This window comes from Macaca mulatta, chromosome 10 (assembly GCF_049350105.2).
Source record: "Macaca mulatta isolate MMU2019108-1 chromosome 10, T2T-MMU8v2.0, whole genome shotgun sequence".
Lineage (NCBI taxonomy): Eukaryota > Metazoa > Chordata > Mammalia > Primates > Cercopithecidae > Macaca > Macaca mulatta.
In genome coordinates this window covers 19,384,397-19,398,220 of record NC_133415.1, presented here as the reverse complement: position 1 = coordinate 19,398,220, position 13,824 = coordinate 19,384,397, and the positions used below count along the sequence as shown (strand labels likewise).

Sequence of the window (13,824 nt, the reverse complement as noted above, 5' to 3'; positions counted from 1 at the left end):
ATATTCTAATATACAAACCCAAAATTTAATGTAAAAACACCGTATAATTTTATGTTCTCAAACTAAAAATAGTTCATAAAATAAACTATAAAGAGGGCTAAAAAAGTAAATGTTATTTATATTTTGATGGAAGTTTCTTTCTCCTTCATCTTCCAAAGACCCAAATTCTTTTCCCACGTCTTTGTGAAACACAAATTACCTCACAAGTAATTACTTTTCATCTGAATATGCCTAAATCTGGAGATTGGTATTGATAGTAGCTGCAGGTGGAAAGGCTCAAATTATTTTTCAAATTAAAGGGAATTTTTGGAATCAAGCCTGTAGGTTGACATTCTATTCCGGTTATTAGACACTTTACCCCATTATGTTATGGCTCCTTGTTTAATGATCGAGGTGAAATCATGTTGCTGAAACATGATAGACAGACACACTGAAGGTCTTCCATAGCACTCCTAGCCATATTCTGAACTTCAGTGTTCTGGGTTCAGACAGCCTGGAGCTACCACTTCTACCTCTATCCCTTTGCCTCTGCCTATGCCTCCCTGAAGAATGTTAGAAAGGCTATCTGTGTTTTGTGTTCACCATGAGTTAACCCAGGGTTTTCTTTCACAGGGAGCCTTCTGGGGACTGATACTAGGATTTCTGATTGGGATTTCACGTATGATTACTGAGTTTGCTTATGGAACCGGGAGCTGCATGGAGCCCAGCAACTGTCCCACGATTATCTGTGGGGTGCACTACTTGTACTTTGCCATTATCCTCTTTGCCATTTCTGTCATCACTATCGTGGTCATCTCCCTCCTCACCAAACCCATTCCAGATGTGCATGTGAGTATCCATTTAGGGGATCTGTCCTTGTTTCATGTTCATACTGCAATGTTCTTTAATTTTTAAAAATCTTTTCATTATTATGGGTACATAATAGTTGAATATAATTATGGGGTACATGTAATGTTTTGATACAGATACCCAGATTTCATCAAATCTGGGTAATTGGGGTGTCCATTGCCTCAAGCATTTATCATTTCTTTGTGTTAGGAACATTCCAATTCCACTCTTAGTTATTTTAAAATGTAGAATATGGTGGCTTATGCCTGTAATCCCAGCACTTTGGGAGGCCAAGGTGGGAGGATCGCTTGAGTCCAGCAGTTTGGGACCACCCTGACAACATAGTGAGACTCTGCCTTTAAATTGTACACATATAATAAATTAAGTATAGCTACCCTATTGTGCTACCAACTACTAGATCTTCATTCATTCTAACAATTTCTGTACCCATTAACCATCTCCATTCTGTCCTCCATCCACTGCTACCCTTCCTGGTCTCTGATAACCATCAATCTGCTCTCTATCTCCATGAGTTCGGTTTTTAAAACTTTTAGCTCCCATATATGAGTGAGAACATGATAAATTTGTCTTTCTATGCCTGGCTTATTTTACTTAACATAATGGCCTCCAGTTCCATCCATATTGTTGCAAATACGGGATCTCATTCTTTTTATGGTGCAATAAAACTCTATTGTATATTTGTACAACATTTTCTTTATCCATTAATTTGTCAATGGACACTTGGATTGATTCCATATCTTGGCTATTGTGAATAGTGCTGTAGTAAATATAGAAGTACAAGTATCTCTTTGATATACTGGTTTACTTTCTTTTGGATATATATCCAGTAGTAGAATTGCTGGATCATATGGTGGCTCTATTTTTAGGTTTTTGAGGAACTTCCATAGTGTTCTTCATTGTGGCTGCACTAATTTACGTTCTCACCAACAGTGTTTCAGGGCTCTGCTTTTTCCCCAACCTCACCAGCATTCATTATTGCCTTTTTGATAAAAGCCATTTTAAATGGGGTGAGATGATACCTCATTATAGTCTGATTTGCATTTCTCTGATGATTAGTGATGTTGACATGCCACAACATGCTTGGTTGGCCTCAGCAAAATTATACCTCTTAAGTTCACATTCACATGACTTGCCATTGGTTTCATGTGGAAGGATACATGCCAGGAAACATGGTGTGCCAGCAGGCTGATATCAAGCCCATGTCTTTAGTTGGAATCCTCACAGTTGTACACCCTTTATTCCAGGGCTTATTCTCTGAAACCTGCTCCCCAAGTGCAGGCTCAGGTGCACAAGATCACATGGGTGGTACAGGGCTACCTGGCTTAGAAGCCTATATTTTAAATAGAAACTGGTATTTCTCTTGACAGTCGTGTGGTCAAAGCTTTCAAAGGTCCCAGCAAAGCACATACCTAGTTACAAAAATCAGTCTACTCAGGGATATCCATAATATAGTTTGCCTCTTGATTTTTTTCCAAATTAATCCACCAAAAATTGACCATAGGATGTAAAACAACATCAAAGCCTAATTGATTCGACTTCAAAAGTTGCAATTACTCTTCTTTAACTCTAGATGCCCCCATTGGTTTAGAATTCATTCATAGCTCTCCCAATTTAGATAAAGATGACCAATTATGAGCCATTTTTATTAGTAGTCTGCTAACCCAACACAGATTCCAGGTTTCCAAGGGAACAGAGCCAGAAAGTTAACCCAAGGTCATATTTATTCCTAGAGAAATCAGAAGGATTTTGTTAATCCTTTACTTTACTCATGCATGCCCATACAAGTGCCTGTGGAATCCCTAAGAGACCTTCAACTTCATTGCCAAATTTTTAAGAGCTGTTACAAACCTAATGTCAAACAAAGGCTGCTTTTGTAGCAGCAGAACTGCATCACATCTGTTGGCTGGACCTGTCACAGACTTTCTTTGTGTGGTATCAACTGCTTCCTCATGTCTCAAGTCTTTGAAAATATTATACCCCAAACACATTTCTAGTTCATGCCCTAGACCAAGTTCATGCTCTAGACCAAGTTCATGCTCTAGATGAAGTTTTTGGTTCATGCTCTTAACTATGTCAGTAGAAACTGTGCCTTCAGCTCTACTGTATTCTATTAGGGCTCATGATTCTAGATTCTTGTCCACATAATGTGACATAGTGCAAAAATCTAAACTTACACTCCTAACCTGGAGAAATGGCTTCTTACTGCCAGTGCTAAAAGGAACAAATTATTTATCACACACATAAAAGAGTTCATTCAACAAGCATTTCTATATGAGGCAGTTTTTTGGCTCTGAATATGCAAATATCATAGAGGCTAGTGTATACATGTACATTACTTTCATCTAAGTTACCAATGTTTTTAGAGATAATGTTATGGATGGGAATGTTGTGTATGTTCTTCTTAGTACTGAGAGGCCACATTCCCTTCCCTTCCTTGATGCATATCTCTTTGCCACCCCCCAACTTCTTGTCCCAAGATGCTATTTGGATCTTTCTGTTGACCTGTTCTGCCTTCTCTGCAGCTCTACCGTCTGTGTTGGAGCCTGCGCAACAGCAAAGAGGAACGTATTGACCTGGATGCAGAAGATAACATCCAAGAAGTCCCTAAGGAGACCATTGAAATAGGTGATTTATGACCCAGAGCAGATCCTAAACCATAAAAGTTACTCCTACAACAACAAGACAACTTTACTGAAGCCCTTCCCTAAATGACTTTAACAGAGCTCAGATGTCCCCGCTCCAGGGCAGTGAGGAGCAGGGTGGGGATGAGATGGATAAGTGGGTTTGGGGAAAGTTAACTCTTGAGTTCAAGGGGAGGAAAGGGTACAGAATCATTCAAGCTCCCTGACCCCTCATATTTAAAAAAAATTTTGTGGGTACATAGTAGGTGTATATATTTATGAGTTACATGGGGTATTTTGATGCAGGCATGACAAGCACATCATGGAGAATGGGGTATCCACCCCCTTAAGAATTTATCCTTTGAGTTGCAAACAATTCAGTTGCACTCTTAATTTTTTTTTTTTTTGAGACTGATTTTCACTCTTGTTGCCCAGGCTGGAGTGCAATGGCACAATCTCGACTCACTGCAATCTCCGCCTCCTGGGTTCAAGTGATTCTCCTGCCTCAACCTCCTGAGTAGCTGGAAATACAGGCTTGCACCACCATGCCTGGCTAATTTTGTATGTTTTTAGTAGAGACAGAGTTTCTCCATGTTGGTCAGGCTGGTCTCGAACTCCTGACCTGAGGTGATCTGCCCGCCTTGGCCTCCCAAAGTACTGGGATTACAGGCATGAGCCACCGCACCCGGCCTTGCACTCTTAATTTTAAAATGCACAATTAAATTTTCATTGACGATAGTCACCCTGTTGTGCTATCAAATAGTAGGTTAGTCATTCTTTCTATTTTTTTTGTTGTACCCATTAACCATCCCTACCCCATCCCCAGATCCCCACTACCCTTCCCAGCCTCTGGAAAACATCTCTATGTCCATGAGTTCAATTGTTTTGATTTTTAGATATCACAAATAAGTGAGAACAGAACATGAGATGTTTGTCTTACTGTGACTGGCTTATTTCACTTAACATAATGATCTTCAGTTCCATCTATGTTGTTGCAAATGACAGGGTCTCATTCTTTCTTTATGGCTGAATAGTATTCCATTGTGTATATGTACCCATTTTCTTTATCCATTCATCTGTCGATGGACACTTAGGTTGCTTCCAAATCTTAGCCATTGTAAACAATGCTGCAACAAACATGGGAGTGCAGATATCTCTTCAATATACTAATCTCCTTTCTTTTGGGTATATACCCAGCAGTGGGGCTGATGAATCATATGGTAGCTGTATTTTTAGTTTCTTGAGGAACCTCCAAACTATTCTCCATACTGGTCATACTAAGTTTCATTCCCACCAATAGTGTACGTCCTCACCAGCATTTGTTAATGCCTGTCTTTTGGATATAAGCTGTTTTAACTGTGATGAGATGATATATCATTGTAGTTTTGATTTGCATTTCTATGATTGATTAATGATGTTGAGCACCTTTTTAAGTACCTGTTTGCCATTTATATATCATCTTTTGAGAAATGTCTATTCAAATCTTTTGGCCATTTTTGATTGGATTCTCACCCCTGATATTTGACAGCACTCAGTGAGTAAGTGTGGGTGAGGAACTTGCCACCTTGCCTTGATTTGAGGAATGGCAGGGGACAAGAGAAGAGTTGGAGCTCTTCTGACATAGCCTGTGAACTAAGGGCAGATGGAGCCAAAGCTATGGTCAGTTCTAGTGACATCAAGATGAGGGGATAGAGGCCCTTGGGATCTTATGTCATACTGGCTTACAATATCAAATGTAGAAAATCAAATTTCTCTGGAAGACCAATGAAATAATGCTTAGTCAGTGCCTAGAGACTTATCCTGTAAGTTAACACTTTCTTCTACTTCAGTATTGCAACTTTTCCTCTATGTGGGAAACGTGCACACGTGGAGGATGGTTGTAGAGGTGTGTGGTGTGCAGGGCTATGGGGGCTCAAGGTCATATGTGCTTTACCTGGTGCTGGGCTGGAGGCCTGGAGGATGGTTGTGGAGATGTGTAGTGTGCAGAGCTATGGGGGCTCAAGGTCATATGTGCTTTACCTGGTGCTGGGCTGGAGGCCTCATCACTCCATCTGAAGGAGAGCACAGGTGTGTGTAGCTCAGAACAAGTTCTGAATCTGGCCATCAGGAATACCATAGAATCCTAACTCGGGAAAGAGATCTAGAGATCATTTGGTCTTATCACCTCATTTTATAGACATGTAAATTGAGGCTTAGGGAGGGAGAAGATGTGCCTAAGGTCTCAGCTTTGTTACAGTCTGCTCTTGATCTTCGGGGACCTTTCAATTCTCAAATTTGTGATGCTGCAAATACTGGAGGGAGCCTGGAGCCTCAGGAGCTGGCCATGGTGCTGAAAACAGCCCCTTCCTGCTTCCCTGGAGCAAGCAGGCAGGAACATGCCCTCTACTTCTCCTACCTCCAAAAATGTCTCCACACTGTGTGAGAATATCATAGATTTTAAAGGGACATGGATTAGGAGTATTTTGAGTGTCAAAAGGTCTTATTATGGAAGAAGAGATTATTTTTATGCCAGAGGGCAGACTTAACACTGGTGGGTGAAAAGAATTCATCCAATTTTAACTCAGAGTAAGGAGGCAAGGTAGTGCAGAGACAGACTGTGAGATTTGGCATCAGGAAGAACTGGGATTGAATCATGAATTCTCTTCCTACTACTCTGGGAAAGTGATTACATTGTTCTAAAGCTCAGATTTGTCATATTAAAGTACTCTAAATGAAAACCCATGCCTCTTATACTCTGCTATAAGAATTGGCTCTAATTACCACCATCATGATTGCTTTGAAGGAAGAGTTTTCTAATTGAGTTGGTCTGGACAGGGATGAGCAGTATGTGTACATCTGTCAAGGATTCTGTAGAGGGGACTTCCATACTGGCTAGAGATTTGACTTAGTGACTTATGAGGTTCACGGCAGCACTCAAATTCTGTTGTGTCTTCAAGAACTTAGGGTGAAATCAGACTGAACACCCTACCCTATTAAAGCACAATAAACTAAGCTCTCTTGAGGGCTTTTACAGACCATAAGTGTCACATTCACCACGTGAATGTGACAGCAACACAAGGAAGCTTCGCAGGTGCATCATTGTCCCTTTATCATCATCCTCACCACCACCACCACCGTCATCATCATTGATAACAGTATGATCATAACATATTTTAATTGCAGACACTTTAGTGATTCATTTCAGCACTGCGTCATCCTCTTAAGGCAGATAATGCAAGTAAAATTCTTCCAATTTTCCTGCCTCTCCAGAACAGGAAAATGTGACACAGAGAATTTCCTAAGATCATTCAACTTTTTTTTTTTTTTTTTTTTTTTTTTTTGAGACAGAGTCTTACTCTGTCAACCCAGGCTGTAGTGCAGTGGTGCAATCTCGGCTCACTTCAAGCTCTATCTCCCGGGTTCACACCATTCTCCTACCTCAGCCTCCCGAGTAGCTGGGACTACAGGCACCCACCACCACGCCCGGCTAATTTTTTGTTATTTTTTTTAGTAGAAATGGGGTTTCACCATGTTAGCCAGGATGGTCTCAATCTCCTGACTCGTGATCCACCCACCTCGGCCTCCCAAAGTGTTGGGATTACAGGCGTAAGCCACTGTGCCCGGTTGGCCATTCAACTTTTTATTGACCCACAAAGCCATGTATTTCTCGCTTGAGGTGGTCAGTGATCCTAGCCTCTTAACTCCTTCTTCCCCACTCTGCTATTTTGGTGGAGTGAGTCAAAGGGGAGAGGTGTGAGTGTGTGAGACAAAAGAGAGAATGGAAAGAGACTTACACTTTTTGACATCTACTGTGTCAAGGGACACGGATTAGGAGTATTTTGAGTGTCAGAAGGTCTCACTGTGGTAGAGGCTCTACCACAATAAGAGCTAGAGGCTCTCTCATTAAATCATTAAATTCTTCGTTAGTACAATGAAGAAGGTATTATTTATCCAATTCTTCTGATACCTGAAGATAAGGGAGGTAAATTAACAAGACCATAAAGTTAGGTTTTGGCCCCAATTCTGACTCATGTGTGAATTTGGTCACTGGGATTCTTTCCAGTTCTAAAATTCTGTGACGTTTTAAAATTCTGTGATGTTTTAAAGCTAAAATTCTGTGAGGCTGGGCATGACTTATATCTGTAATCCCAACACTTTGGGATGCTGAGGTGAGAGGATTGCTTGAGTCCAGGAGTTCAAGACAAGCCTGGGCAACATACTGAGACACTCTACAAAAAGAAAATTTTAACTGGGCATGGTGGCACGCACCTGTAGTCCCAGCTTAGCTACTAAGGAGACCGAGTTGGGGGGATCATTCGAACCCAGGAGTTCATGGCTGTAGTGAGCTATGATTACCCCACTGCACTCCAGCCTGGGTAACAGGGCAAGACTCTGTCTCTTAAAAAATAAAGATAAAATTCAGTGACTTGTAAAAATGGGAAAGTGCTTTGCAGGGTCTGTGACTGTGGTGCTGAAAACACAGTGGGCTTGATCTCTTATCTAGTGAGTGGCAGAGTGGGCATTTAAAACCAGGTTTGTCTACCTCCAGGGCCACACCTGGGCTCAGAGGAGGGAATCAGTTCCCTTGGTGGGTATTCACTTTGAGCATCAGGGCCAGGTGTGGACAGTTTGACTAAGCAGTGTTGATATGTGACATTAGATCCTAAGCCCGGGAAGTATTGCTCATTGCTGCACTGCATCAGGAGCTGTTCAGACCAATTCTTATCACCTGGCTGGGTCTGTTGTGAAGCCTTAGAACTGACAGATATAACTAAAGCATTCCTGAGTCATGCCAGCCAGCCAGATTGCTTTCTGGTGATGTAGTGAACAGATACGAGATTTTGTGTTTCAGAGTTGAGTTTTCCTTCCTGTGGCACAATTCCTCAGTCTATTATTAATATGCCTTTATTATAAACTATTATTTGATCTGACTGTTCCAAATCAAAATGAATTTGCACTGGGCCTGACAGAGATAAAACTTAGGCTGGCTGATCCTAAGGATGTAGACGGTAAGATCGTTTTGTCATTAAGTTTATCGGAGCATTTTCTACCATTTTCATTCCTTAAAACAAGAAAATATGGGGGAAATTTTGGGAAATTTTTCATTTTTGGGAAATTTCTGCAGAATAGCAGATACTTCATGGTATGGCATCTCCTCTGGAAACTTTTCTAGTCCGTCCTGCTTCTGTGTCCAATAATTCTTCTATGCCTTTGACCAGACACAGAAGTTCCTGAGAAGAAAAAAGGATTCTTCAGGAGAGCCTATGACCTATTTTGTGGGCTGGAGCAGCAGAATGCACCCAAGATGACTGAGGAAGAGGAGAAAGCCATGAAGATGAAGATGACGGACACCTCTGAGAAGCCTTTGTGGAGGACAGTGGCGAACGTCAATGGCATCATCCTGGTGACCGTGGCTGTCTTTTGCCATGCATATTTTGCCTGAGTCCTGTAGATTCACCATGGCTGGACTCTTCCTCACCTTCCTTTAGTCTCGTCCTGTGGTGTTGAAGGGAAACCAGCCAGTTGTAAATTTTGCCCAGGTGGATAAATGTGTACATGTGTAATTATAGGCTAGCTAGAAGAAAATCATTAGTTTGCTGTTAACTTATGCATTTGAAGCCAGTGTGATGCAGCCATCTGTACCCACTGGAGCTGCAGAAGGACAGTCCACTCAGTCACATCCAGAAAAAGGCAGACTAAGAATCAGAAGCCATATGATGTCTGATGTGAGTCTGTCTCAGGTAGATTCCGGGTGTCAGTGTGGTTTATAATCCTTGAATATTGTTTTAAGAACTTTGGTCTCCCTGGTTCCTGCCACTTTTTCTGTCCATCCTCCTCCCCATTTTTTTTAAAAAGAAAACTATTTTCCCCCATCATATCCCTCTCGAGTTTTGCCTGGACTTTCCCTCTCAAGTGTGTCAATCGGATAAACTGAGGAATGCATGGAAGCTGAGGATGGAGCTTGATGGGCTCCCTGTCCTGGGTGTTTGTTCTTTGAAGTGGAGGCCTGAGGAAGTTAGTACTTCCACAAAAGGGAGGGATTTGGGTCCCAGCCTCAAGCTAGTTGGGGAGGCAGATAGCCTGAGTCCAGGGAATTTTCTGGGCTTCTTAAAATGTCCATTGTGAGTTTCCTGTGTTTGGGATTCCACTCATTTTGGCATTCACAGTGCCTGGAATGTCTTAGATTTTCAGCAATGCTTGTTGAATAAATGAATGACACAGGCATTTATTTATAAATCTTGGCTTTCTTTTTACATAAGCCTGGCCCTTAGTTAACCTTTTTGTGGCTACACAAAATATGCCCACTGGTTACTAATGACTTGGGATGCATTTGTCAAACTGATTATATCAGTTTTCTAGGGGTGTCATAACAAAGTAGCACAGACCAGATGGCTCAAGCAGCACACATTTATGTTTTCACAGTTCTAGCCACTAGAAGTTGGAGCCCAAGGTGTCAGCAGGGTTGGTGTTTACTGAGGCCTCTCTCCTTGGCTTGCAGGTGGTCATATCTCACTGTCTTCCACAGCCTTCCTTTTGTGTCCTAAATCTACTCTCTTATAAGGACATCAGTCATATTGGATTAGGACCCATCCTTCATTTTAATCACCTCTTTAAAGCCCCTACCTCCAATAAAGTCACACTGTGAGAAACTGAGGGTTAGGAATTCAGCAAGTGAGTCTTGAGGAGATAGATATTAAACAAACCCACAACACAGATAAAGTATGCATTTTGGGGATTTCCAAGCCAGAGGCTCCCGTTAAAAAGGTAAACTGAGGCAGATATTTTGCAGCAAAAGGAAATAGAATTACAAACTGAACATACATGGGTGAGGCAAGGCGGGGGGTGGGGGGCCAAGGCCTTTGGGTAGGCTGATCACAGGGTTTTTCAACAATAAATCACTGGGAATGCGTTTGTTGCTCCCAGGACCCTGGCACCTTGACTCCGGGACTATAGCACGTCAGCAAATATAAGTAAAGCCCAGCACTCTGATTTGCACTTATGCCAATCTGAAATATCTGGTGTTTAGTTTGATTTTTTGAGTGCAGGTTCATTCAAGGACCAGCCTTCCCTTGTGCTCAGGGTGAAGTAGAACCAGAAAACATTATTATCCATTCCCAGAAGTCTTGGAAGAGCCTTAGTAGAAAAGCAGAAGCTGCTTTGACTGTGAAAATATTTGATTCCTATCAGTTTTTGGTCAGAAGATATCCACCTAGACCAACCTGAGGAGAAGGCTCAGAGTACAGATATACTCCGAGCAATGTGATCAATGTCCCCGAACCTTCATTTTTCATCTGAAAACAGAGATATAAATGCCTGACTCACAGATTTAAATGTTATACATTGATAGCATTTATCAATATAACATTTATTTAAATAAGTAGGTGCTCAATAGATGTTGGTCTTCTAACTTTCCATCCCCATTCCAGGGTCTTCAGAATTGAAAGAGAGATGTTGTATCACTGTTAGAAGGCTGCCTTGGGAAATTCTGCAGCAGGGAGGAGTGATTCTCAGCCCCTACACCATGACCGCCAAGTTCCTCACCTTGGCTGAGTCCCTAAATCCCTCTGAACCTCAGGTTCCTCCAAGCACAATGCAGACTTCACAGAGCTGTTGTAAAGATTAGATGAGGTCAACTGATACTGCTTAAAAGGCCTGGTCCATAGAAGATGCCCAATAAACATTACTGCTTTCCCCCTCACCCTACTGCCTGAAAAAATATACCCGTGAGACTGACTTTGAGGACCAGTGTGGGCAGGGGGTTGCGCATATAAAATATTTGATGAGTACCAAGCACAAAAATCAAGCTGGTAAAATATCAGGCCTTGCCCCAGAAAGACAAATACCACATGATCTCACTGATATGTACAATCTTAAAAAGTCAAACTCAGAAGCAGAGAGTAGAATGATGGTTATCAAGGGCTGGGGGAGGGAGGGACTGGGGAGATGCTGGTCAAATGATACAAAGGTTTAGTTGGGTGGAATAAGTTCAGAACATCAATTGTACAATATATCAGTTATAGTTAACAGCAATATACCACATACTTGAAAATTGCTGAGAGTAGTGTAAGTGTTCTACCACAAAAAAAATGTGCAGTAATAGATGTTAATTACCTTAATTTAGTCATTCCACAATATGTACATATATAAAAACATGTTGTATGCCATAAGTATATGTAATTATTATTTGTGAATTTAAAAAATAAAAATAATTTCCAAAAAATGTGACAGGGATTGGACATGTAGAGGAGAGGCCAGAATTAAGCAGATGGGCCCTAAAAGTCAATGGAGTCAGATTTTTCTTTCCCTTGGTGCTATAACGTGCCTCAGCCATACCTACACACCTTTGGCTTCAGAAAAGACTTTTGGTCCTAACACAGCTCTACAAATGTCAAAGGAGGAACTGGGGAAAAGGTTTCTCCATTCTTCCAGTGTTGGTGAGGAAATGTAGCCCCTTTAGAAGTTAACTCTATATAGTGGTTTTCAAAATGTGATCTTCAGACCAGCAGCTGCAAAATCATCTGGGAACTTGTTAGAAACGCATATTCTCAGGCCCTATTCCAGACCTACAAAGTAAAAAACGTCAGGGGAGGGGGTGCGTCCCCCAAATCTGTGTTTCAACAAGCCCTCCAGGGGTTCTGATGCAAGCTATAGTTTGAGAATCACTACTCTAAGCAGCCCTTGGTCTGGTTCTGAACTGCATGTGTGTGTGCTGCCAGCACTCTTGTGTGAAGAAGGCCCCTTTATCAGATGGGTTTTTGCTACCAGTTTTCCAAGCATGGGATAAATGGTATTAAATTGCCTGTTTTTTCACTGAGTGGCTCTCAGGACTTCAAAAGCTGGCTGGTTTAAGGATGCAACTTGGGGCTCTAGGGCTGAATGGTACTTATCTGAGTCCCTTGGAGCCAGTCACACAACACTGGCCCCACCGACCTCATCCACACCTCCCTAATCCCATCCCCACCAAACTACCAAGACAATGCCACCTCACTGAAACAACTTCATCTGTCAAATTATAATTTGGAGGTCAGGTGAGACTTTCTTTGGACAGGATAGGACGGATGTTAAGAAGCCCCTCTCTTCCAGGCAAGCACACTTACACTTTTCTCTTGAGGTTCACTTTTGTGAAGGAGGACAAGAAAACACAAGCTGCAGCACCTCTTTTAGGAGATGGTGACTTTAGCACTAGGAAAGAGTGTTCCAGTGAGTTCCAGAGTAGGAATGTCACTGAGGGAACAGCAATGCCTGGCACAGCTACACACAAGCAAAGCAGTGGTCTCAGGTAGGTCAAAGGCCCCAGGACCAACTTCACTCTGTAGCGACAGAGGCCTGGCTTTGCATTTTGAGAGATTCCTTTTGAAATAGGCATCTATTAAGATTTTGCCTGATAAGGCATGATTTTTCAGTTCTATAAACTGAGGATTGATAAGCAGTCATTCAATCCCATATAGAATACCATCATCTTCTTTTTTTTTTTTTTTTTTTTTTTGAGACAAGAGTCTTGCTCTGTTGCCCAGGCTGGAGTGCAGCGGTATGATCTCGGTTCACTGCAACCTCCGCCTCCTGGGGTCAGCAGGGGTGATTCTCCTGCCTCAGCCTCCCAAGTAGCTGGGATTACAGGCATGTGCCACCATGCCTGGCTAATTCTTTGTATTTTTAGTAGAGACAGTGTTTCACTGTGTTAGCCAGGATGGTCTCGATCTCCCCATGTCATGATCCACCCACCTCGGACTCCCAAAGTGCTGGGATTACAGGCGTGAGCCACTGCTCTCAGCCTAGAATACCATCTTCAATTTGAGGAAATGAATAGTGCCCCTGAAATTATTGTAGCATAATTAATCATTTGCTCACCATAAGTAACTCAGTATATTCTAATGGGGCATTGTACAGGCAGTTACTCACCTCATGTTTACTGGTGGCTCTGCAGTTGAAATAATCCCTAAACTTACCTATATTTTAAAAAATTGTTCAAGTTGCTAGATCCAATTATCAACTATCCTGGCCTCCTGCTTCCTGACCCATATCTTGTGCTAACTAAGCTCACCATAGATATATTTAGTATTTGTCTAAAATCTCTGGAGAACAGGGAATCAGGATGTTATGGGGTTTTAATGTTTTTATTTTTATCAAAGGAATACATTTTAATTTATGGGACTATAATGCAGGTTAATATAGCATCTGCATGGCATCTTTCGTGTATGTAGCTCCCATCCCGTTTTCAAAGAGTCCTCATCACAACCACGAGGTAGGTAGATGCTACAAGCACCAAGGTCCTCATTTTTCAAAAAACCAAAATACACAGTTGAGACAAAATAATTTGCCAAAATATACACAGCAAATCATTGGCAAAACCAGAAACCGAATCCAGGACACTCTA

The 13,824-nt window shown here is 41.7% G+C and overlaps 1 protein-coding gene across 3 annotated transcripts in view; it reads left to right on the top strand.

Annotated features, from left to right (window-relative positions):
• The window catches only part of SLC5A1 (solute carrier family 5 member 1), a 71,785-nt gene extending 62,111 nt beyond the window's left edge, over window positions 1-9,674 (top strand). For 2 of the 3 annotated variants that reach the window (XM_028827769.2, XM_077949884.1), the window contains 3 exons: window positions 613-828; window positions 3,372-3,474; window positions 8,669-9,674. In XM_028827769.2, the coding sequence (XP_028683602.2) occupies window positions 613-828; window positions 3,372-3,474; window positions 8,669-8,892 (543 nt within the window). In that variant the 3' untranslated portion in view covers window positions 8,893-9,674. The remainder of the gene's footprint in view (window positions 1-612; window positions 829-3,371; window positions 3,475-8,668) is intronic. The other variant, XM_077949883.1, reaches the window with a different exon arrangement.
• Window positions 9,675-13,824: the final 4,150 nt, after the last annotated feature.